This window comes from Dreissena polymorpha, chromosome 6, assembly GCF_020536995.1.
Source record: "Dreissena polymorpha isolate Duluth1 chromosome 6, UMN_Dpol_1.0, whole genome shotgun sequence".
In the NCBI taxonomy this organism is placed as follows: domain Eukaryota; kingdom Metazoa; phylum Mollusca; class Bivalvia; order Myida; family Dreissenidae; genus Dreissena; species Dreissena polymorpha.
Genome location: NC_068360.1, coordinates 18467313 through 18495028, shown reverse-complemented (window position 1 = coordinate 18495028; position 27716 = coordinate 18467313). Strand labels below are relative to the sequence as shown.

General features: G+C 36.7%; 1 protein-coding gene across 1 annotated transcript in view; it reads left to right on the top strand.

Moving 5' to 3' along the window:
- LOC127834914 (polyubiquitin-C-like) overlaps nt 1-27716 on the top strand; it is a 345452-nt gene that overhangs the window by 174780 nt on the left and 142956 nt on the right. The window contains exon 5 of the mRNA XM_052361048.1: nt 26182-26857. Within this exon, the coding sequence (XP_052217008.1) occupies nt 26182-26857 (676 nt within the window). The remainder of the gene's footprint in view (nt 1-26181; nt 26858-27716) is intronic.

Genomic DNA, 27716 nt, shown 5'->3' with positions numbered 1-27716 from the left:
CTTGTGACACTTAATTGGATGAAACTTGGTATACTCATAAATGGCCATTTACAGATAAAGCACAACCTTTTTTTCTTGGGCTGCACAGAACAGGTCAGGTCGTTTGAATCTCAGGTAAGCGACTTTGGGTCCTTCAGGCCTTCTTGTTACATAAAACTGATGAGAAGGCCCTTAATCAATGAGACATAAACTATATGCTCAACCCTACTCATTTATTACTATACTATATTCCCCACCGCTGACTTATTTTAGACAAGAAGACGCCAAAACGAAAGCGTGACAGCATCAGCTGCCAGTCGTCCCCCTTGAAGACAACCCAGAAGACGCCTGGCGGGGGTTCGGGCGCGGTAAAGCTGGCAAAGAACATGAGGATGTCAGACAAAACCTCGCTAGGTGGGATATAGCTCCTCATTCAGTTTTAGCTCACCCGACCACAATGTGCTCATGGTGAGATTTTGTGATCGCCTTTTGTCGGTGGTCCTTTGTGCGCCGTGGGGCGTCATTATTTACCTTGTAAACACTCTATAGAGGCCACACGTATAGTCCAATCTTCATTAAATTTGGTCAGAAGATTTGTCTCAATGATATCTTGGACAGGCCTTTTCCGCTCCATTTTGGGAAATTGCCATACTGGAATTTTGGGAATTTCGCCTTGTGAAAAAAAAACATTTTGGGAAAAAAATAATCGCAAAACTGGCTCAATTGGGAAAAATAATCGCATGTAAGTAGTGTTTATTACATTTCAAAGAAGCCGTAAACTGGCAAATAATGACTATTTTGATAACATATTGTTAAAATTTTACAAAATCTTATGAACATGTGTGATAAGTGCAGTTTTTTTTTGTCTGATTTTGGGGAAAGGGCCTGGCCTTTTTCGAGGGGAAAAAAATCGCACGAAGCGCCGGATTTTGGGGAAAATTAGGAAAGTCTTAAATAATCAATTTTTTACTGTTTAAAAAAAAATCAAGTCAACAGATAATTTAATTATGCAATATTTTTCTATTTTCTACACTGGATCAGGTTAACTTATATTTTTAAGGGTTTACAATTTTTATTTAATTTTTTTAAATTGGGATTTTTTTTTTCAATTGGGAAAAAACAATCAGATTTGCATTGGGAATGGGGCTGATATTCGGACCTGTGGCATAGGGCGGAAAAGGCCTGTTGGATGAGTTCAAAAATGGGTACGTTTGCTAGAAAAACATGGCTGCCAAGAGGTGAGGCATTTTAATGTTCCCCACCTTTGTAGTGGGGGACATATTGTTTTTGCTGTCTGTTGGTTGGTTTGTTTGCGTGTCTGTGTGTGTCAAACTTTTACATTTTGCCATAACTTTTGCAATATTGAATATAGCAACTTCATATTTGTTATGCATGTGTATCTCATGGAGCTGCACATTTTGAGTGCTAATGGTCAAGGTCAAGGTGATCCTTCAACAGGGCCCTCAATCCATTTTAGGGGAAGCGGGTCGCTACCCATAGCAGGGGGAATTTTCGCGGCGTTTCCCTTTTGGGGGGATTTTTTACTTACTCTCTTATTATAACATTTGTACATGTTTCCACTGTATTGATTGCTTTTTTCATAATTTAGTATGTTTGTCAAGATTAAATTAAAATAGAATTGAGATATAATAATCATGAGACACATCTATCTAAAAAATTACTTTTCAGGGGGGGGGGGATGCGGCCGAATTTCGGCCGTGGATTTGACAGATTGAGGGTCCTGTTCAAGGTCAAAGGTCAAAAAAACAAATCCAAGGGAAGTAATAAGCTTTAAAGGGAGATTATTATCTGAACCTACCAAATGATATAATTTTTAACCAGGTTTTCCGAAGGAAAAAACTGGTTATTAGATTGGCGAATGCGGGCGGGCTGGCGGGCTGGCTGGCTGGCGGAACAAGCTTGTCCGGGCCATAACTTTGTCGTTCATTGTGAGATTTTAAAATCATTTGGCACATTTGTTAACCATCATTAGACGGTGTGTCACGCGAAAAAATTACGTCAATATCTCCAAGGTCAAGGTCACACTTTGAGTTCAAAGGTAAAAAATAGCCATAAATGAGCTTGTCTGGGCTATAACTATGTCATTCATTATGAGATTTTAAAATCATTTGGCACATTTGTTCACCAACATGGGACAGTGTGTCGCACGAAAGAATCACGTCAATATCTCCAATGTCAAGGTTGCCACGACTAAAAATAGATTTATTTTAAAACAAACTTTCAAAGGGGGTTAATTTTGTTTGTTCATTTCAAAAGTTCAGTTTGAGTTGTCTCCCTTTATCAGATTTTTTTTCACAATGAAAACCTGGTTTTGTGACAATTTTGTCCCTTGTTTTAAATAAATCAAAGCGGCGCAGTAGGGGACATAGTGTTTCTGCCAAACACATTTCTTGTTCCTAATATGTCTATATATGGCTATAGTTAAACCTTGTTAACACTTTAGAGGCCACATTTATTGTCCTATCATCATGAAACTTTGTCAGAAGATTATTTCCAATGATATCTTGGACAAGTGTGAAAATGGTTTCGGTTGCTTGAAAAACATTGCCACCATGGGGTGGGGCATTTTTCCTAATATCGCTTTTTATTAGGGATGGCAACGAATATTCGAAAATATGCCAAATATTCAAATTCAAAATTCATGTTTGAATAATTGAAAGATATTGTTTAATGCAAAAAATAAAAAAAATAAAAAATGAAGATGTGCAGTCACATCTTTTTGTTCATTTCAGACTTTTTAGTGCATCCGTGTTGTTTGCATTAAATCTGCAATCCATTAAGGAGATGATAATTGGCATACTGGAGGGTTTTAGGAGAGAGTTAGTGTCTTAATTGATTTTATCTGGCAGTTTGCACGTCATTAATACACCCAGTTTAATCTATTGTCAATAACAATTGACATGTTATTCACAGCCTGACTTACGTTCACTTCAAATGACCAACCAATTTAATTGCTATATCCATACATTAAATCCATGATTATCTAATCAGAATTAAATTGCTCAAATATATATCAATTAAATTTGTTAAGCCCCCCTTTAAAGAAGAGGGGGTATATTGTTTTGCACATGTCGGTCCGTTGGTCAGTCCGTCTTTTCAGGATGATAACTCAAGAACGCTTGCGCCCCGAATCATGAAACTTTATAGGTACATTGATCATGACAGGCAGATGACCCCTATTGATTTTCAGGTCACTAGGTCAAAGGTCAAGGTCACAGTGACTCGAAACAGTAAAATGGTTTCCGGATGATAACTCGAGAACGCTTAGGCCGAGGATCATGAAACTTCGTAGGTACATGTACATTGATCATGACTGGCAGATGACCCCTATTGATTTTGCAGGTCACTAGGTCAAAGGTCAAGGTCACAGTGACTTGAAACAGTAAAATGGTTTCCGGATGATAACAAGAATGCTTACGCCTAGGATCATGAAACTTCATAGGTACATTGATCATGACTGGCAGATGACCCTATTGTTTTTCAGGTCACTAGGTCAAAGGTCAAGGTCACAGTGACTGGAAACAGTAAAATGGTTTCCTGATGATAACTTTAGAATGCTTAGGCCTAGGATCTTGAAGCTTCATAGGTACATTGATCATGACTGGTTGATAAATCTATGTTAAAGTTTGCGTACCACCTCAAATATTGTCAATGTCCCTTGACATATTGCTTTCATTTTTTGCAAACTTCTTTACCAACATGACCCCAATCTATAAACAAGAGCAGACAACTGTATCAAGCATTTTGTAAGAATTATGGCCCTTTTTTGTCTTAGTAACTGAATATTTTGTTAAATTTTGTGTTTAGATCCACTTGACTTCTAAAGTATCAAAGCTATTGCTTTCAAACTTCAAATATTTTCTTGCTATCATGAGGGTACTGTACCTGGCAAGTTCAATTGACCTTGACCTTTGAATGACCTTGATTCTCAAGGTCAAAAGAATAAATTTTAGTTTAATTGCCATTACTTATTTATTTATGATCAGATTTTATTAGCCGGATTTTTTTTGAAAAAATCTCGGCTTATAGATTGATGTTGTCGGGCGGGCGGGGGGGGCGGGGTGGCGGCGTGCTCGAAAATGTTAAAGTTCTTATTTCATGGTATAACTTTGGTATGCTTGGACCTAGAGTCTTCAAACTTGACATGAAGGTTGGCCAGGATTAACAGATGACCACTGGTCATTTCAAGGTCATTCATTTGAAGGTCAAGGTCACTGTGACCTTCAATATAAAAAATGTTAAAGTTGTTATAACTTTGGTATGCTTGGACCTAGAGTCTTGAAACTTGACATGAAGGTTGGCCATAACTAGTTAGTAACCACTGGTCATTTCAAGGTCATTCATTTGAAGGTCAAGGTCACTGTGACCTTGAATGTAAAAATGTTAAAGTTCTTATTTCATGGTATAACTTTGGTATGCTTGGACCTAGAGTCTTCAAACTTGACATGAAGGTTGGCCAGGATTAACAGATGACCACTGGTCATTTCAAGGTCATTCATTTGAAGGTGAAGGTCACTGTGACCTTCAATATAAAAATGTTAAAGTTGTTATAACTTTGGTATGCTTGGACCTAGAGTCTTGAAACTTGACATGAAGGTTGGCCAGAACTAGTAAGTAACCACTGGACATTTCAAGGTCATTCATTTGAAGGTCAAGGTCACTGTGACCTTGAATGTAAAAATGTTAAAGTTGTTATAACTTTGGTATGCTTGGACCTAGAGTCTTGAAACTTGACATGAAGGTTGGCCAGAACTAGTAAGTAACCACTGGACATTTCAAGGTCATTCATTTGAAGGTCAAGGTCACTGTGACCTTGAATGTAAAAATGTTAAAGTTCTTATTTCATGTTATAACTTTGGTATGCTTGTACCTAGAGTCTTCAAACTTGAAATAAAGATTGGCCAGTACTAGAAGATGACCACTGGTCATTTCAATGTCATTCATTTGAAGGTCAAGGTCACTGTGACCTTAAATGTTAAAATGTTAAAATTGTTATAACTTTGGTATGCTTGGACATAGAGTCTTCAAACTTGACATGAAGGTTTGCAAGCACACTTAGATGACCACTGGTCATTTCAAGGTCATTCATTCTAAGGTCAAGGTCACTGTGACCTTGAATGTAAAAATGTTAAAGTTCTTATAACTTTGGTAGGTAAAAATGTTAAAGTTCTTATTCCATGTTATAACTTTGGTATGCTTGTACCTAGAGTCTTCAAACTTGACATAAAGGTTGGCCAGTACTAGAAGATCACCACTGCTCATTTCAATGTCATATTTGAAGGTCAAGGTCACTGTGACCTTCAATGTTAAAATGTTAAAATTGTTATAACTTTGGTATGCTTGGACCTAGAATCTCAAACTTGACGTAAAGGTTTGCAAGCACACTTAGATGACCACTGGTCATTTCAAGGTCATTCATTTCAATGTCATTCATTTGAAGGTCAAGGTCACTGTGAACTTAAATGTTAAAATGTTAAAATTGTTGTAACTTTGGTATGCTTGGACCTAGAATCTCAAACTTGACGTAAAGGTTTGCAAGCACACTTAGATGACCACTGGTCATTTCAAGGTCATTCATTTGAAGGTCTAGGTCACTGTGACCTTGGATGTAAATATGTTAAAGTTGTTAATACTTTGGTATGCTTAGACCTAGAGTCTTCAAACTTGTTCATGTATATGCATGCATTCAAAACATAACACAAGGTTTGCTCATGCCTTGAAAAGTACTTACATTTCATTTTGACCTTTGAACAATATTTCAGTAATTTAAGTATTGCATTGACAAAAACACGAAAGGTACTTTCCTGTCATTTAAATCAAAAATCCGGCTTCAATGCGGTCATCTCCGACCGCGGAACTCTTGTTAAAACTGTGACAAAACAACACTTACCTGAATACCAAAATGGATTACACCCAAACAATATCCCACGCCCCAACCCAGAATCCCTACCCCCCTCTAAACCCCCCCTACCCAACCCAAAAAGAATTTTTTTTTCTTTGAAACATGGTTAAAAAACAAATATTGATTTACTTTATTTTTGAAGGATCGTCCAAACTTCCCACACAAGCTATGGCTATGTAACTTGAAATACGATCTTATTAAATTGTAATATGTCTTTAAAAATGTTCTATAGATTGTGTAAAATATACCTGAACTATTACCTTGACCTTAGTGAATAATTTGAACAATTTCCCCATGATGACTTACATTTTCTTGTCAAGCACTCGAATAGTCAAGCGCGCTGTCCCCTGACAGCCCTTGTACCTTATATGGTTAAAGTAAAAACTTTTACACTCTTTATGTCACATTTATTGTCCTATCTTCATTAAATTTAGTCAAAATATTTGTATTAATGATATTTTGGATGGGTACAAAAATATATCTGGCCTGTTGAAAAACTTGGCCCCAGGGTGTCCACTATTCAGGAAAGTTGCTTAGAACATTTGTTCTAATGACATTTTTGGCTGCACAGAACAGGTCAGTTCCTTTGAATCTCAGGTGAGCTACTTTGGGCCTTTCAGGCCCTCTTGTTACATTAAACTGATGAGAAGGCCCTTTAATCAATGAGACATAAACTATTTTCTCAACCGTACTCATTTATGACTAAATATTGTATTCCCTACCGCTGACTCATTTCAGACAAGAAAACGCTGAAACGAAAGCGTGGCAGCATCAGCTGTGAGTCATCCCCCCTCATGCCGACCCAGAAGATGCCTGGCGAGGGGTCGGGCGCTGTACGGCGCTCAGAGCGACAGAAGCTGGCAAGAATCATGAGGATGTCAGACAAGACGTCTCTAGGTAAGATATAGCTCCACATTCAGTTTTAAGCTCACCTGAGCGATAGCTCGGGGTGAGCTATTGTGATAACTCAGCGTCCGGCGTCCGGCCGGCCGTCCGTCTGTCTGTCTGTAAACAATTTGTAAACATCTTCTTCTACTAAACCATTGAGCCAATTTCAACTAAATTTCATGTGGAGCATCCCTAGGTCATGGGACAAAAGAATTGTTAAAAAAAATTTGATTGCATAACCAAGATGGCCGCCATGACCATATATGGAAAAAACCTTTAAAAATCTTGTCAGAAACCGCTCATCAGATTTTCAAAAAATTTCACAGGGATGACCTTTGAAGGCTCCCCTGAAAAAGTTGTTCAAAGAAATTTGATTCGTCAAAAAACATGGCCGCAGGAGCTCGTTGAACTTTGCATGTTTATTCGTTTTTGCCTATTTTGTGAAAACTTTCAAAAATCTTCCACATTTTTTGTCCGATCCTTTCCAAATTTGCACAGTGTCTTTATATTAATGAGGACACGAACCCTACAGAAAATGAGCATTATTGGTCCATGAAGTACAGAATTACCTCCCCTTGAATTGAGAAAATGGTGTTTATGCAATAAAGTCCAAATTTTTCATCCAATTCTTTCCAAACTTGTAAGGATTAAGCATGGTTCAAACAAGGGAAATAACTACGGTTTATGCATATTATTTTTATTACAGATTTGCCTCCCTTTAATTCATTCAAAATCTCATTTTACAGCAGAGATTCCAAATCTGACCTGTAAATGAGCCCCATATTTACTGCCAGTGCTAGGTTACCTTTTCCCATTTGATCATTCTTAAGTATTGGTCTTGTAATGCTGCTACTGCTTCTGCTACTGCTACTGCTACTACTACTACTACTTCTACTACTACTACTACTACTACTACTACTACTACTACTTCTACTACTACTACTACTACTACTACTACTACTACTACTACTACCACCACCACCACCACCACCACCACCACCACCACCACCACCACCATTACTACTTCTACTACTACTGCCACGACTACTACTACTTTTACCACTACTACTACTACTACTACTACTACTACTACTACTACTACTACCACTACTACTACTACCACTACTACTACTACTACTACTACTTCTACTACTACTACTACTACTACTACTACTACTACTTCTACTACTACTACTACTACTACTTCTACTACTACTACTACTACTACTACTACTACTACTACTACTACTACTACTACTTCTACAACTACTATTACTACTACTTCTACTACTACTACTACTACTACTACTACTACTACTACTACACCACCACCACCACCAATTACAGTGACAAAAAACGTATTCACACAATGGCTGCTACTACAACTTATAGCCCATATAGGGGGGCATGCATGTTTTACAAACATCCCTTGTTTCTATGGGATTTTAACCACAACTGTTCATGTTTATCTCCGACACATATTTTTAGGTCACCTGTCATGAAGTGACACGGTGAGCTTATGTGATCGTGTGATGTCCGGCGTCCGTTGTGCGTGCCTGCGTGTGTCTGTGCGTCCGTCCGTCAACAATTTGTTTGTGTAGACAGTAGAGGTCACAGTTTGCATCCAATCTTGATGAAATTTGGTCAAAATGTTTATCTTGATGAAATCCGGTTTGGGATTGTATTTGGGCCATCTGGGGTCAAAAACAAGGTCACTAGGTCAAATAATAGAACAACCTTCTGTAGACAATAGAGGTTACAGTTTTCATCCAATCTTTAGGAAATTTAGTCAGAATGTTTATCTTGATGAAATCTGGGTTGGGATTTTATTTGGGTCATCTGGGGTCAAAAACTAGGTCACAAGGTCAAATAATAGAAAAACCTTGTGTAGACATTAGAGATCACAGTTTTCATCCAACCTTTATGAAATTTGGTCAGAATTCTTGATGAAATCTGGGTGGGATTGTATTTGGGTCATCTGGGGTAAAAATCTAGGTCAAATAAATAGAAAAACCTTGTGTTGACAATAGAGGTCACAGTTTTCATCCAATATTTATGAACTGTGGTCAGAATGTTTATCTTGATGAAATCTGGATTGGGATTGTATTTGGGTCATCTAGAGTCAGGAACTAGGTAACTAGGTCAAATCATAGAAAAACATTGTGTAGACAATAGAGGTCATAGTTTTCATCTGATCTTAATGAGTCAGGTGAGCGATTCAGGGCCATCATGACCCTCTTGTTTAGCTCACCTGACCACAATGTGCTCATGGTGAGCTTTTGTTATCGCTTTTTGTCCATCGTCCGCTGGGTGGCATCCACATTTGCCTTGTTAACACTCTAGAGGCCACATTTAATGTCTAATCTTCATGAAATTTGGTCAGAAGATTGTTCTAAATGAAATCTTGGCTGAGTTGTAAAATGGGTATGTTTGCTTGAAAAACATGGCTGCCAAGGGGCATGGCATTTTCCTTATAATAAAATATATGGCTATATCAAAACCTTGTTAACACTCAAGAGGCCACATTTATAATCTAATCGTCTTGAAACTTTGTAAAAAGAGTTTTTCCAATGATATCTTGGACAAGTTTGAAAATGTTTCCGGTTGCTTGAAAAACCTGGCCACCAGGGGGTGATGCATTTTTCTGAGCATGGCTATTTATGGCTTTTGTAAAATCTTGTTAACACTCTCATGGCCACATTTATTTTTCGATCATCATGAAACTTGGTCAGAGGATTCATCCTAATTATATCCTGGACGAGTTTGAAAATGGTTTGGATTAGTTGAAAACCATGGTCACCAGGGGGGGGGGGGGGGATTTTCCTTATATGGCTATAGTAAAATCTTGAGGCCACATTTATTGTCCGATCATCATGAAACTTTGTAGGAAGATTTGTCCCAGTAATATCTTAGATGAGTTGACAAATAGTTCTGGTTGGTCAAAAATCATTGGCACCAGGAGGCAGTACATTATTCCTTATATGGCTATGGTAAAACCTTGTTAACATTCTAGAGGCCACATTTATTGTCTGATCTTCATGAAACTTGGTCACAATAATTGTCAAAATTATTTCTTGGACTTGTTGAAATTGTTCCAGTTGGTTGAAAAATATGGCCACCAGGTGGCGGGGCATTTTTCGTTATATGGCTATAATAGTATAAACTTGTAAACACTTTTTATGTCACCTTTATCGTTCAATCTGTATGAAACTTGGTCAGAATATTTGTTTTAATGATTTGTGGATACTCAGTTTTATATCCAGTAGGGATAAAGATATACATATTTCATAGTAAAAACACTCTTTTATTAATATTTCGCCCAAACGGGCTTTATCAAAGTTTACAAACACGAATTCACTACATAGTTATAACTGTCGTATACACCAATAAAGTAAATGTTTTATAACGTTAAATATGACAGGAAATGACGTCATGACGTCGTACTTTACCATGCGATATACAATTGCGCCAAAATACATAATATACATGACATTTCGTTGTATGGTTCTTATACTTTATCAGAAATTCATGCCCATTGTAATTTTCCAAATTGAATTTGATAATAAAAAGTATTACAATAACATCATATTGTTATATCAATAATAATAACTATATTAATGATAACAATAATTACTATAATAATAATATAGATATTTACTGTACCAACCTAAAAATAATATTCACAAACTCAAAATTCCTATTTTGTAGTCAACACTATTACTATAATATCTCAACACTAATTCTTTTTGACTATATTTATCAACATTTAAACAAATTGAAATGATTAATAATTAATTATTTATAATAATTTTAATTCCAATCTTTTAAATGAAGTTAAATTCTAATGTATTGTGTTCATACATATGCACGAATATATACGCATTCCTTCACACTTGTACATATTCACTCATATATACTTGCACATATAATTACAGGTACACAAATAAACACCTACATGTGTACATACATACACATATACATATATATATACACACCCACACATATACTCATATATACACACATACATATCCACCCTCTCACATACTTACGCTCGCATGCACTATTGTTGGAGAATTATGCATTTTGAAAATAGTTATCGTTACTTAAACTGTCTACACGAATCTCGTATTGGCCTACACTATCGCCTATAATTCTGCCATACTAAATCGGAAGCTGCTTTTGTGTTAAGTCCATTTGGAACTTCTGTCTTTAACAATTGAATCCAGTTAAGTTCTTTTATCTTGCGGTAGTAATCCGAATTGTCTCTAATATTTTGTAAAACACATACTCCCATGTCTTCTACACTATGTTGTCCGGAGTTAAAATGCTCAGCAACAGGTTTGCTTCTGTGGTGCCTTGTATCTGCCTCATGCTCCTTTAATCGTTCTTTTAGTGAGCGTGATGTCTCCCCCACATAAACTATTTTGCCACACTGTATACAGTTTATTCCATAGATGACGTTACATGCTTCACAGGTCTGCCTTTTGCTAATGGTCACTCCACTCACCCCTCCACGGTTGTGCAACCCCCTTGTTAGCATGTCACACACTACACACTTTTTGGTGCATCTTTCTACTGGATTGACCTCCCTTGTCATAGTACGATTGGTTTTTTCATGCACTAATATATCTGCTATGTTCTTGTCTCGTCTGTATGCAACAATAGGCATTTCATTAAAAACTTCCTTCATTCTATTCGACTCGTGCAGTAGAGGTAGGTGCTTTTTCACAATATCGTGTATGCGTGGTAGTTTTTTTCGAGTACGTAAGTACAAGTGGAACTCTTTTCATGTTTTTCTTCTTGTCTTCACTTGGTTTCAAAAGAGTATCCCTATCCAGCTTGTCTGCTCGATCAAATTGCCTGTCAATGATCTTTCCGCTATAGCCACGTCTACGAAGATAGTGTTTTAATTTTTTCTTATGGACCTGATAATCTGTATCTTTAGAACAGATTCTTTTCAGTCTAATGGCTTGACTATATGGAATGGCTTCTTTTGTTTTTCTTGGATGGCTTGATTTGTAGTTTAAATACATGTGCTTGTCTGAGGGTTTTGTGTATAAAGATGTTATTACTTTCCTATCTTCTATCTTCACGATAGTATCCAGAAATTCTATTTCTTTCCCACCAACTCTCATTTCTACTTGAATACTTTTATCAATCTGGTTTGCAAACATAAGGAACTCATTAAGTTTTTCCAGTCCATGTGTCCAAAATCCAAATCCATCGTCGATGTATCTTTTGTAAAAGATTGGTATGAACTCATTCTTCAATAGTTCTTCATCCCATTTACGCATATAGGCACATGCAAAATTCCTCCCCAACTTTGAGCCTATGGCAACTCCTTTTCTTTGTTTATACTCAGTCCCATTGAATGTTATAATATTGTTGTCAAGAACGGTGGTTATCATTTCTTCTATTGCTTTTGAAGGGATGGTTTTGTCTGTTCTAGTTTCAAGTGCTTCTCTACATGCCTCTAAGCCTTTTTGTTTAGGAATGGATGGATAAAGTTTGATAACATCAAAGCAGAAAAGCATTGTATTTTCTGGAATTTCATTGGGGATTTCTTGCAGTTTTGTCAGAAAATCTGTTGTATCTTTAATATAACTTGGTGTTGTTTCTACAAACTCATTCAACTCTTTCTCTGCAACTTCTGCCATGTTTTCTGTGGCCGTCCTAATGCCATTCACTATTGTCCGGTATGGATTGTTATTTTTATGGATTTTTGGATTTCCTTTTAACTTTGCTTCTTGGGGGTGTTTTGGTATTAAGTAATCTTTCAGTTCCTGGTCAATAAGGCCGTCTCTATATAATTAATTTGCTACCTTTTTAACCGCCCTGCTTGCTTCATGTTTACACTTTCCGTTGTTTTTTTCATAAGAATCACATTCATTCATTTCCTTCTCCAGATTTTTGATATAGTCCTCGGTATTAACGACCACAACTCCTGATCCTTTGTCTGCGGGTCGAATGATTATACTTGAATCATTCAGCAAGCTTTGTAAGGCCTTTGATTCTTTGTCACTTATATTTGACTGAACTCTGTCTTTAAGTCCATATAGTATCTCTCGTTTTACCGCGTCAATATATGTATCAAGACTTTTTTCTCTCCCAGGTGTTGGTGTAAATCTACTTTTTTTCTTCATCCATGGTTTGATATTATCTTTCTCCTGATCATTTTGTTTATCATGGAAATACTCTTTAAGACGCATGCGTCTTTCCCACTCACAGTGGACAATACCGGACAATAGTGAATGGCATTAGGACGGCCACAGAAAACATGGCAGAAGTTGCAGAGAAAGAGTTGAATGAGTTTGTAGAAACAACACCAAGTTATATTAAAGATACAACAGATTTTCTGACAAAACTGCAAGAAATCCCCAATGAAATTCCAGAAAATACAATGCTTTTCTGCTTTGATGTTATCAAACTTTATCCATCCATTCCTAAACAAAAAGGCTTAGAGGCATGTAGAGAAGCACTTGAAACTAGAACAGACAAAACCATCCCTTCAAAAGCAATAGAAGAAATGATAACCACCGTTCTTGACAACAATATTATAACATTCAATGGGACTGAGTATAAACAAAGAAAAGGAGTTGCCATAGGCTCAAAGTTGGGGAGGAATTTTGCATGTGCCTATATGCGTAAATGGGATGAAGAACTAATGAAGAATGAGTTCATACCAATCTTTTACAAAAGATACATCGACGATGGATTTGGATTTTGGACACATGGACTGGAAAAACTTAATGAGTTCCTTATGTTTGCAAACCAGATTGATAAAAGTATTCAAGTAGAAATGAGAGTTGGTGGGAAAGAAATAGAATTTCTGGATACTATCGTGAAGATAGAAGATAGGAAAGTAATAACATCTTTATACACAAAACCCTCAGACAAGCACATGTATTTAAACTACAAATCAAGCCATCCAAGAAAAACAAAAGAAGCCATTCCATATAGTCAAGCCATTAGACTGAAAAGAATCTGTTCTAAAGATACAGATTATCAGGTCCATAAGAAAAAATTAAAACACTATCTTCGTAGACGTGGCTATAGCGGAAAGATCATTGACAGGCAATTTGATCGAGCAGACAAGCTGGATAGGGATACTCTTTTGAAACCAAGTGAAGACAAGAAGAAAAACATGAAAAGAGTTCCACTTGTACTTACGTACTCGAAAAAACTACCACGCATACACGATATTGTGAAAAAGCACCTACCTCTACTGCACGAGTCGAATAGAATGAAGGAAGTTTTTAATGAAATGCCTATTGTTGCATACAGACGAGACAAGAACATAGCAGATATATTAGTGCATAAAAAAACCAATCGTACTATGACAAGGGAGGTCAATCCAGTAGAAAGATGCACCAAAAAGTGTGTAGTGTGTGACATGCTAACAAGGGGGTTGCACAACCGTGGAGGGGTGAGTGGAGTGACCATTAGCAAAAGGCAGACCTGTGAAGCATGTAACGTCATCTATGGAATAAACTGTATACAGTGTGGCAAAATAGTTTATGTGGGGGAGACATCACGCTCACTAAAAGAACGATTAAAGGAGCATGAGGCAGATACAAGGCACCACAGAAGCAAACCTGTTGCTGAGCATTTTAACTCCGGACAACATAGTGTAGAAGACATGGGAGTATGTGTTTTACAAAATATTAGAGACAATTCGGATTACTACCGCAAGATAAAAGAACTTAACTGGATTCAATTGTTAAAGACAGAAGTTCCAAATGGACTTAACACAAAAGCAGCTTCCGATTTAGTATGGCAGAATTATAGGCGATAGTGTAGGCCAATACGAGATTCGTGTAGACAGTTTAAGTAACGATAACTATTTTCAAAATGCATAATTCTCCAACAATAGTGCATGCGAGCGTAAGTATGTGAGAGGGTGGATATGTATGTGTGTATATATGAGTATATGTGTGGGTGTGTATATATATATGTATATGTGTATGTATGTACACATGTAGGTGTTTATTTGTGTACCTGTAATTATATGTGCAAGTATATGAGTGAATATGTACAAGTGTGAAGGAATGCGTATATATGTGTGCATATGTATGAACACAATACATTAGAATTTAACTTCATTTAAAAGATTGGAATTAAAATTATTATAAATAATTAATTATTAATCATTTCAATTTGTTTAAATGTTGATAAATATAGTCAATAAGAATTAGTGTTGAGATATTATAGTAATAGTGTTGACTACAAAATAGGAATTTTGAGTTTGTGAATATTATTTTTAGGTTGGTACAGTAAATATCTATATTATTATTATAGTAATTATTGTTATCATTAATTTAGTTATTATTATTGATATAACAATATGATGTTATTGTAATACTTTTTATTATCAAATTCAATTTGGAAAATTACAATGGGCATGAATTTCTGATAAAGTATAAGAACCATACAACGAAATGTCATGTATATTATGTATTTTGGCGCAATTGTATATCGCATGGTAAAGTACGACGTCATGACGTCATTTCCTGTCATATTTAACGTTATAAAACATTTACTTTATTGGTGTATACGACAGTTATAACTATGTAGTGAATTCGTGTTTGTAAACTTTGATAAAGCCCGTTTGGGCGAAATATTAATAAAAGAGTGTTTTTACTATGAGATTTGTGGATGTGTACAAAAATGTATCTGGTCTGTTGAAAAACTTGGCCCCAGGATGTTCACTTTTCATGAAAGTTGGTTAGAACATTAGTTGTAATGACATCTTGGGCTGCACAGAATAGGTCAGTTCCTTTGAATCTCAGGGGAGCGACTTTGGGCATATCAGGCCCTCTTGTTGCATTTAACTGATGACAAAGCCCTTTATCAATGAGACATAAACTATATTCTGAACCGTACTCATTTCAGACAAGAAGATGCCGAAACGAAAGTGTGGCAGCATCTGCTGCGAGACGTCCCCACTCATGACGACCCAGAAGACGCCAGGTGGGGGTTCGTGCGAGGTACCGCTCTTGGAGGGACAGCAGCTCTTGAGGATGTCGGCCAAGACCTTGCATGGTGGGATACAGCTCCACATTCAGGTCTTAGCTCACTTGAGCACTATAATGTGCGGTGAGCTTTTGTGATCGCCTTTTGTCCTTAGTCTGTTTTGTGTTGTGTGGCGTCAACATTTGCCTTGTAAATACTCTAGAGGCCACATTTATTGTCTGATCTTAATGAAACTTGGTCAGAAGATTTGTCCCAATAATATCTTGGACAAGTTCGAAAATGATGCCGGTTGCTTTAAAAACATGGCCACCAGGGGGCTGGGCATTTTTCCTTACATGGCTTTATATGGCATTAGTAAAATCTTTAGAACACTCAAGAGGCCACATTTTTTTTCTGATCAGCATGAAACTTGGTCAGAAGTATTGTCCCAATTATATATAGGACAAGTTCGAAAATGGTAACAGTGCTTGAAAAACATGTCCACCAGGGGGCAGGGCATTTTTTCTTATATGGCTATAGTTAAATCTTGTTAACTCGCTAGAGGCCACATTTATTGTCAGATAATCATGAAACTTGATCAAAAGATTTTTACCACTGATATATTAGATGAGTTGAAAAATAGTTCTGTTTGGTTGAAAAACATGGGCACCAGTGGGCTGGGCATTTTTCCTTACATGTATATGGCTATAGAAAAAAACGTGTTAACACTAGTTCGTATTTTTATGTCAATAATTATAGTTTTTTAGGTCATCTGTACATCTTTCTGTCTGTACACACAAACTTTAATACGTATCAAAGTACATATCATATCATTGCACAGTGTGTTTTTTCAGACTGAACTGAACATTCTTTAAAAATAACTTGGTATTCTAGCTGTAAAGGAGCTCATTGGTAATTATGTAAAACCTTTCAGTTTTCACCAGATGAAAAAGGTCAGGTCACTGTTAATAAAAATAGAAACATAACTTAACCCTTTGCATGCTGGGAAATTTGTTGTCTGCTAAAATGTCGTCTGCTGAATTTCTAAAATTAGCATTTTCTTCGATTTTTTTTTCAAAGAATACTATCAGAATAGCAAACAGTTTGGATCCTGATGAGACGCTACGTTCTGTGGTGTCTCATCTGGATCCAAACTGTTTGCAAAGGCCTTTAAAATTGGGTTCCCGCGCTGAAAGGGTTAATATTCTTACTGCTCACCAATTACCTAAGATAAAACTATGAAACTGGCTATATGTTGGTCTTTTATCAGACTGTCAGTCCCTTCCTGTAGTCATCCATCCTCCAAAAATAGAATTTACTTCATTAGTACATAGAATATTATCATGAAAGTTAGTGTACATATACCGTCTTTTCGAAACTAAGGAAGAAAGAGAGTTGTCTCCCATTCATGAAGGTATCCGATAAAAAGTAAACAAACCAAAGGAAAATACGATCTGCATCTCAGATCTCTGAAATCGTAATATTTACTGTTCATTTAAATTTAAATTTATGTATACAGTTATTCTTCATTGATTGCTATACTTATAGTTCTAGTTTGTGTACATTAGTATTTTAATGCTGTATAATTGCCATATAATTTCATGATCCAGAAATTTTCATCAGTAAAAGTTTAAAAGCACTGATAATAGCTGTCTGCTTTTAAAACTGTGCATGTAGCATTATGCAATTGATACCAAAAATGTATAACATTTCTGTATTTAATTGATTCATGCACCTCATTAATGTAGGTTTATTTTAAATATTGATTGCTATTCTTCTGTCACTGTCACACTTGACTATCAGTTACTGGAAACATTAGTTTCAACAGCAATTTAATACCAGTTGAGAGTAAAATTCTTGATTTTACAATTTATATTTTGATGTTTTTGAACTTTTTTTTTTTGTTTAAATATTTTCTTTATAATACTGTGTGAGAGTGTTGTGATTGGTCATAGTTCAGTGTTGTGTTGTTTACTTTCACTGTCCACTGACAAAATTAATTGACCGGGTTCTTCTTTGGATACAGCACTCATAGATCAAAGATTTTGTGCCCCCCAAAAATAGAGTTGATTGCTTGCTTTAAGATTCTGATTTCATTTCCAGTAGGTTAATATTAAGGCATTTTACTGTGTATGATTTAATCACATAAAATTAAATTGCTTGCATAAAGTGGCCGCTTCGTCTGTTCGTCCGTGGGTCGGTGTGTCTTTCCGTGCCTGTGTCCATCCGTCAGTGCACAATTTTTGTCCGGGCTATTTCTCAGCAACTAATGACCAGAATTCAATGAAACTTTATGGGAAGCTTCACTACCAAGAGGAGATGTGCATATTATCAGCGGGTTCTGGTTGGATGATTTTTCACAGAGTTTTGGCCCTTTGAAATTTTCCATTAACTGTACATATAGTGCAATTCTTGTCCGGGCTATTTCTAAGCAACTAATGACCGGAATTCAATGAAACTTTTTGGGAAGCTTCACCACCAAAAGGAGATGTGCATATTATCAGCCAGTTCTGGTCGGATAATTTTTCAGAGAGCTATGGCCTTTTGCAATTTTCCATTAACTGTACATATAGTGCAATTCTTGTCCGGGCTATTTCTCAGCAACTATTGACCGGAATTCAATGAAACTTTATGGGAAACTTCACTACCAAGAGGAGATGTGCATATTATCAGCCGGTTTTGGTCGGATGATTTTTCACAGAGTTATGGCCCTTTGAAATATTCCATTGTACATATAGTGAAATTCTTGTCCGAGCTATTTCTCAGGAACTTATTACGGGAATTCAATGAAACTCTATGGGAAGCTTCACTACCAACAGGAGATGTGCATATTATCAGCCAGTTATGGTCGGATGATTTTTCACAGAGTTATGGCCCTTTGAAATTTTCTATAAACTGTACATATAGTGCAATTCTTGTCCGGGCTATTTCTCCCCAACTTACACTGACTGGACTTCAATGAAGCTTTATGGAAAGCTTAACTACCTTGAGGAGATGCGCATGTTATTAGTGGGTTCTGGTTAGATGATTGATTTAGAGAATGTTATGGCCCTTTAAACTTTTTAAGTTGCTAAACCATCCATCGTATTATTTTGTCCAAAGTTATGCCCCTCAAGAAGTTTCATTTTATCTGAATATATAGTGCAATATTGTGCGAAAAAAACCTTTGGGGAGCATCACCCGTCTCCGACGGTTTCTTGTTAGAATTGTCTGCATGATTATGTTATTTGACATATGTATATATATAATGAATTATGAAAGTGTCTATCAGTTTTTGACAGTTTAATACCTGAAAAGTGTTTCATTTTGACATCAAAGAAATATACTTATAAATTCATCTGGCCACAATTATAATGAAAAGTATTTTCATATTATTCTACAATGTACAAGTCATTTTTGGTTCATTATTTATACACATTGCTAATTGTTTAGTTTTAATCAATTTGGAAATTAAGTTGGACTGTTGCGATACATATATCACTCTTTACTTATATGGCCTGTGATATATGTGATTTGAAAGTATATTTTACTTGATTTTGTGACAGTACATAGCACTCAAGTAACAAAAACACAATGAAAAGATCCAACTCATTCAAAATTAAAAAAATATTTTATTTATCAATACAGTACTAGTAATGAAGAGTTATTTTCATTTTGTTGCATCAAATAATTTGTTAACCTATTATGTTATTGAAACTCATCAATTGGTCTTAATTTTCTTTTACGCCCTGTCTTAATCTCAACATTGTATAGTTTTTCAGTACAGAACTTGTTGGAATCAAATTCAATCAATGTCAAAAACAAAGAATTAAAAATAACTCAAGTTGGCAAACCAATTCAAAACATGATTTTATCATCTGAGGCATTAAAAATGTCTTCGATTGTAATTTCTGGTCTTATGGTATTTGTGGAGATTTCATGCTTGTCAGGAGATGCCTGTACATAGACACTTCCAAAGTAGAGGCTACATTTATTGTTGAATCTTCATGAAATTTGTTGGAAAATTGTTCCCAATAATATCTTGGACGAGTTCAAAAACAGTTCCAGTCTGTTGAAAAACATGGCCGCCAGGGGGTCATTTGATGTTCACTCTTCATGAAACTTGGTTGGAACATTTGTTCTATTGATATCTTGGGCCGCAAAGAACAGGTCATTTCTTTTAATCTCAGGTGAGCGACTTTGGGCCTTTCAGGCCCTCTTGTCTTATTCATCTGGCTTTTTTCATAATAAGATTAATCATTTGGTTGTTTTATGAAATTGAAACTAGTTTTATCTTACTGCTCCTCTTTCTTCCATTCATTTAGGATGTACTGTTAGCCTGAAAACGTAACTTCATGTGAATGGCTTTTCCTGTTCAACTTGTCTTGTGCTTGTTTGCAGATGGTAAGGAGGGACTGTCTTCAAGCAGCAGTAGTGGCTCCGACAGTGATTCTTCTTCCAACTCCAGCTCATCCAGTGAATCTGATTCCAGTGACATGTCCGATTCAGGTTAGGCTGCATCGGCCCACATTCATAAACTGTTCTTCCTACCCATATCATACAAATGTCAGATCAGATCTGATGGCTTCATGACGAAATGTGTGTGCCTACCACAGAATTTCACACCATTTTTTTGACAACACATTAAAGTAAGTTAACAACAGTTTATATGAATCAGTTAATAGGAACTTAAGCTTAAGTAAAAAAAAATGTTGGTATTCACTGTTTATTTTAATTGCCACACTTGTATGTAACAAAACATTGCTGGCTGTAGTTAATGTGCATTTTAGCTCACCTGAGCACAACATGCTCATGGTGAGCTTTCGTGATCGCCTTTTGTCCGTGGTGCGTCGTCCGTCGTGCGGCGTCAACATTTGCCTTGTTAACACTCTGAAGGCCACATTCTTCATGAAATTTGGTCAGAAGATTGGTCTCAATGATATCTTGGATGAGTTCGAAAATGGTAACAATTGCTTGAAAAAGATGGCTGCCAAGAGGCGGGGCATTTTTCCTTTAATGGCTATATATCATGGCTATAGTAAAACTTTGTTAACACTCTAGAGGCCACATTTATTGTCCGATCTTCATCAAACTTGGTCAGAAGATTTGACCCAATATTATCTTGGATGAGTTCAAAAATGGCTTCGGTTGGTTAAAATACATGGCCACCAGGGGGCGGGGCATTTTTCCTTTTTTGTCTAAAGTAAAAACCTTGTTAACACTCTAGAGGCCACATTTATTTTCCGATCTTCATTAAACTTGGTAAGAAGATTGATCTCAATGATATCTTGGATGGGTTCAAAAATGGTTTCGGTTGCTTTAAAAACATGGCCACTAGGAGGCGGGGCATTTTTCCTAATATGGCTATATATTGCTTTAGTAAAACCTTATTGACACTCAAGAGGCCACATTTATTGTCCAATCATCATGAAACTTGGTTACACGATTTGTATCAATGATATCTTGGATGAGTTTGAAAATGGTTCTGGTTGGTGGAAAAACATGGGCGCCAAGGGTGCGTGGCCTTTTTCCCTATATAGCTATAGTTAAACCTTGTTAACACTCTAGAAGTCATATGTATTGCCCAATCATTATGATTTGTCCCAATGATATCTTTGACAAGTTCGAAAATGGTTCTAGTTGCTTCAAAAACATGGTCACCAGGGGGCGGGGCATTTTTCCCAATATGGCTTCATAAATCTTCATGAAACGTTGTCAGAATATTTGTTTAAATTATATCTTGGATGTGTATAAAAAAGGTTCTGGTCTGTTCAAAAACATGGCTGCGATGGTGTTCACTAGTCATGAAAGTTGGTAAGAACATTTTGTTCTAATGACATCTTGGGCTGTACAGAACAGGTCAGTTCCTTTGAATCTCAGGTGAGCGACTTTGGGCCTTTCAGGCCCTCTTGTTCTTTAATTTGGCCTAGTGACCTAGTTTTTGTTCTCAAGTGACCCAGTTTTGAACTCGACCAAGATAACATTGGGACAAATCTTTAGATCATGGATCAAGTTTCAGGAAGATCAGACAATAAATGTGGCCTGTAAATGTGGCAAAGTATCCCTTCATAAATATCACTGCGAATTAAAGAATGAAAAGCAATTGGCACTCAGCCAGAAAGTACTTGAATCTAAAGGTGATTCTAAAAAGCTGTACAAATTTGTGTCGGAGCTTACGGGAAGCAAGTCTGAGAACCCGTTGCCAACTGTTCAAAATGAAAATACTTTAGCTGACACATTTGCTGATTATTTTATGCAGAAAATAGAGACAATCCGAGGGAATCTTAAAGACTTTGACAACTACACGACGATTGCGAAACAGGTCACACAATTGGAAAATGTTGAAAAACTCACAGAAGATGAGATCAGAAAGATAATAAATCAATTACAAACAAAGTCCTGCGAGATTGATATCTTACCGACAAAAGTGTTAAAGTTGTTTTTGAATGAGCTTCTTCCAACCATTTCTAAATTTGTAAACCTTTCTTTGGCACAAGGAGTATTCCCTGCGAAGTGGAAACAAGCGGTAGTGCGACCTTTGTTAAAAAAAGCCGGTCTTGAATTGACCTTTTCAAATTACAGACCAGTGAGTAATTTGGCATTTCTGTCAAAAGTAATTGAAAAATCAGCACTCTATAGATTAAACAAACATGCTAGTGAAAATGATCTTCTCCCAAAGAACCAATCTGCTTACAGAAAATATCACTCTTGTGAGTCGGCATTACTAAGACTTGTTAACGATCTCCTAACTGCAATGGAAAACCAAGAGGTAACAGCACTCATTGCACTAGACCTTAGTGCTGCTTTCGACACCGTAGATCATGACATACTCTTAGATGTCTTGAAAAGTCAATATGGCGTGTGTGGTGCAGCGCTGGACTGGATGGACTCATACTTGCGGCCGCGAAGTTGTTGTGTAAGTGTGAACGGATGCATGCCAAAACCACGTGAGTTAAAATGCAGTGTCCCACAAAGAAGTTGTTTGGGTCCTTGGCTTTACCTCACATATGCAGGAACAATTTTTGACATAGTACCCCCTTCCATCTCTGTCTATGGCTTTGCAGATGACCATACTGCCAGCAAACGTTTCAAACCGATTCTAGCGGAAGAAACTGAAGCCATCAACGAACTCCAAGATTATGCACAAGAAATAAACAACTGGATAAACAGTAATAAACTCAAAATGAAAGCTTCAAAAACTGAATACATAGTGTTTGGAAATCGCCCTCAATTAAATAAGTGTAACACTCGGGACATTGATGTATGTGGTGACAAAATCAAGCGTTAAAGTAGCATCAGATATCTGGGTGCTTTTCTGGATGAAACGCTGAACTTCAAGGAACACATTAAGAGAAAGTGTAGATCTGCAATGTTGAATTATTTAAAATAAAAAACATTCGTAAATTCTTAACGCAAGACGCTACAGAAACACTAGTTCTTTCTTTAGTCATTTCACATTTGGACTACTGTAACGTTATTGTGTACGGCATCTCCCAGTGTGAATTGGCAAAATTACAGCGTGTTCAAAATATGTGCGCAAAATTAGGTTTAAGCCGTAGAAAGAGTGACAGTTCAAAACAATCACTTCACGACCTGCACTGGCTGCCAATCAAGACTAGAATCAAATTCAAAATTCTTACATACATTTTTAACTGTTCAATTGGTAATGCTCCTGCCTACTTGACCGAACTTCTATCCACTCCGATTTCTAAACGTAATCTTAGATATCATCAGCATCATCAATAGGCTGTTTTAATGTACCGTTCAACAAGAAAAGAACATTCAGTGATAGAAGCTTTGGAACTGTGGGTTCAAAACTATGGAACAACATACCTTTGAGTTTAAGACAATGTACTTCAATTGACACTTTAAAAAAAAACCTTAAGACATGCTTTTTCCACGACTTTTTTGCATTATTTTAAAGGTAATACGTGATGTACCTTTGATATATGTTTTGTATAGACTTGTTTGACACTTGGCACTGTTGTTCGTTTTTTAACTTGTGAAAAGGATTGCCTCGCTCGCTTGTTGATTGTGAAGAGGATTGCTTCGCTCGCTTGTTGAGGATCGGTTACTGTGTCACTCCATATTATTGTTTGTTTTTTATTTGTGTTTAATTTTTGTTTTTATTTCTATTGTACAACGCCATTGAATATGTTTATACGTAGAAATAGGCGTTCAATCAAATGCTCAAGTTTCAAGTTTCAAGTGTTAACAAGGCAAAATGTTGACGAGGCACGACGGTCAAAAGGTGATCCCAAAAGCTCACCATGAGCATGTTGTGCTCAGGTGAGCTAAAAACACATTTTTATAGTGCTTTACTAAATAACAAATAAAGAAAAAAGCTTGTGAACACCCCAGAGGCACCATTTATTGCCTAATATTCAGGAACTTTTGCCAGAACATTTCAAACCTGGTCAGGTTGGGAAAAAAACTTGGTCACTAGGATAAATAAAAGAATAAGCTTGAGAAAATTCAAGAGCCCACATTCATTTCTCAATCTTAATGAACCATGGTCTGAACATCTGTCTTAATAATGTGTAGGTTGAATTTAAAACTGAGTCATGTGGGGTCAAAAACTAGGATTCTTTGTTGAATTCAAGAAAAGTTTGAGAACACTATAGAGGCCACATTTATTTCCCAATCTTCACGAAACTGGTTTGAACGTTTGTCCCTTAAACATCTCAGCTTAGTTCGAAACTGGGTCACATTTGGTTGAAAATAAGGTCATTTGGTAAAATGAAAGAAAATAACTGCAAAAAACTCGATAGAGGCCACATTTATTGACCAATCTTTATGAAACTTGGTTGAGACCTTTGATCCAATGATGTCATGGTCAAGATGGAAACTGGTGAATGTGGGGTCAAAAACTAGAGAAAAATAAATGCAACAACTACAACTCGTAGTGTTACTACAACAGACGAACGGACAACGCTCACAAAGCGGAGCTCAAAATTTAAAGAAAAAGCTTGTGAACACTTATTTTATATAGCAGTCATATTTTTTGTGCAGTCTTCATGAATATTTCTCTGAACATTCTTTGTGATGATTTCTTTGAGGAGTGAACTATGGTTCCTGTCATTAAAACATGGTTGCCATGTGGCTGTTTTTCTCATGTGGCTTTAGTACAAATAATTTTAGGTTCAGAAGTCACTTTTTATGCTTTCCCAAAATTTATTTTGCGGGGAACATATAGTCGCCGCTTCGTCTGTCCTTGCGTGTGTGTGTGCGTCTGTCTGTCCGTCTGTGCAAAATTTTTGTCCGGGCTATTTCTCAGCAACTAATTACTGGAATTCAATGAAACTTTATGGGAAGCTTCACTACCAAGAGAAGATGTGCATATTATCAGCCGGTTCTGGTCGGATGATTTTTCACAGAGATATGGCCCTTTGAAATTTTCCATTGTACATATAGTGCAATTCTTAGCCGAGCTATTTCTCAGCAACTTATTACGCGAATTCAATGAAACTGTATGGGAAGCTTCACTACCAACAGAAGTGCATATTATCAGCCGGTTATGGTCGGATGATTTTTCAGAGTTATGGCCCTTTGAAATTTTCTATAAACTGTACATATAGTGCAATTCTTGTCCGGGCTATTTCTCCCCAACTACTGGAATTCAATAAAACTATGGGAAGCTTAACTACATTGAGGAGATACGCATGTTATTTGTGGGTTCTGGTTAGATGATTTATTTAGAGAGTTATTGCCCTTTGAAATTTTTAAGGTGCTAAACCATCCATCGTATTATTTTGTCCAAAGTAATGCCCCTCAAGATGTTTCCTTTTATCTGAATATATAGTGCAATATTGTGACAAAATAAACCTTTGGGGAGCATCACCCCTCTCCGACGGTTTCTTGTTTGACCCAGTCATCATAAAACTTGCTGAAGCATTAAATAATTTTATATATCTGGGCTTAGTTTAAAAATGATTGTGGTTTGTTTATAAGCATGGCTCTGAGATGTTTGGGCAATTCCCCTTATAAGTCTATTGTGAAACCTTGTTAACACTACCTTCTTAGAACACTTAGATTTCTAACTCTTTCAGTGCTGGAACTGAATTTTGAAGGCCTTTGCAAACAGTTTGTATCCAGATGAGACGCCACAGAACGTGGCGTCTCATCAGGATCCAAACTGTTTGCTATTCTGATAGTATTCTTTGAAAAAAAATCGAAGAAAATGCTAATTTAAGAAATTCAGCAGATGACATTTTAGCAGACGACAAATGTCCCAGCATGCAAAGGGTCTGAGTTGGGCACCTTATACAGATATGGTCCTCTTGTTATCCAACGTTTTAGTTGTATGTACAAAGATAGTAATTTATACAATAACAAAAAAATATACTACTAATATTTATTATAAAAAAAATCATATAAGCCTACCGGTATAACCGACTGGTATTGACTTAATTGCAATTTATAATTTAACTCCAATTTAATATACTGATTAATTATTTTAGATATGCAGATCTTCGTGAAACCCCTTACTGGCAATACCATCAAACTCATGGTGGAGCCCTCTGCCTCCATTGCAAATGTCAAGGCCAAGATTCAACACAATGAGGGAATCCCCCCAAATAAGCAAAAGTTACTATTTGCTTCCAAACAGCTGGAAGATGGCCGTACCCTCTCTTACTACAACATCCAGAAAGAGTCCACTCTCTTACTGGTCGTGCGTCTGCCTGATCGTATAAAGATCATCGTGAGGATGGTCACTGGTAAGACCATCAACCTCGAAGTTGAGCCCTCTGCCTCCATTGCGAATGTCAAAGCGCTGATTCAAGTCAAGGAGGGTTTTCCCTCAGATCAGCAGAGGCTGATGTTTAAAGGCAACGAGCTGGAAGATCATCATTACCTTTCTTCCTTCAACATCCAGAGAGACTCAACCCTCCATTTGCAGTTAAAGTTAAAGCAGATCATCATCGTGAAAACAAATTCTGGCAGAATGATCCCCCTGGAGATTTTTCGCTCTGACTCAGTTAGGAGTGTCAAGACTAAGATCCAAGACAAGGAGGGAATTCCCGCACAGATACAGAGGTTGATCTTTAATGGCTGCCAACTAGAAGATGGTCGTACCCTAGATGACTACAACATCAATGATGGATCTATGCTCTACGTGGTACTTCGCCTCAGCGGATCTTGAACCCCATGCAACCAATGTGAAAAAAATATCGGTTCTCAAGCTATAATAATAATTAATTTCCAGTATTATTTCTGAGATTATGTAAAGAAGTTATTTGTGCAACAATATTCCTTTAAAACCAGTTTAAACTCCTATTACTTCTTTAATGACCATTCCAAGGTGCTTAATCGAATTTTCTTCATGTATGTGCGTATGCTTTGTACTTTTGTGTCTTGTCATTTCTTTTGCTTTGTGTCACCCTGTCTGTCAGTTGGTTCCTTGCTACCCTCCTTGTTTAACTGAAGTTTACCTATATATTGTGCGAAATGAAAAGGAAACAGCATATTTGTCAGAAACATGTACTGATTTCATTTACTATGCTCGTATATGGCAGAAGATAAAATATTAAAGCGCATCTCATATATACATGTGACCTATTATTGAACGAGGGTGTTTAATTTGTAGATATGATCACATGAAGTCATAAAAAATCTGTTTTCCAGCCTTTTTATAAATGCATATCGATATCAGGTAACCATGCAAACTTTGCCCTTTCATTGACTTTGTGCACCTATAAAGATAAATTATGACTTCTAGTGGCAGTAAAGCTTTATAGATTTCAAATTCATATTTCTTAGGCTGATATAGATCTTTTAGTTATCGTGAAATATTTTTATGCCCCCCTTCGAAGAAGAGGGGGTATATTGCTTTGCTCATGTCGGTCGGTCGGTCTGTCGGTCCGTCCACCAGGTGGTTGTCAGACGATAACTCAAGAACGCTTGGGCCTAGGATCATGAAACTTCATAGGTACATTGATCATGACTCGCAGATGACCCCTATTGATTTTGAGGTCACTAGGTCAAAGGTCAAGGT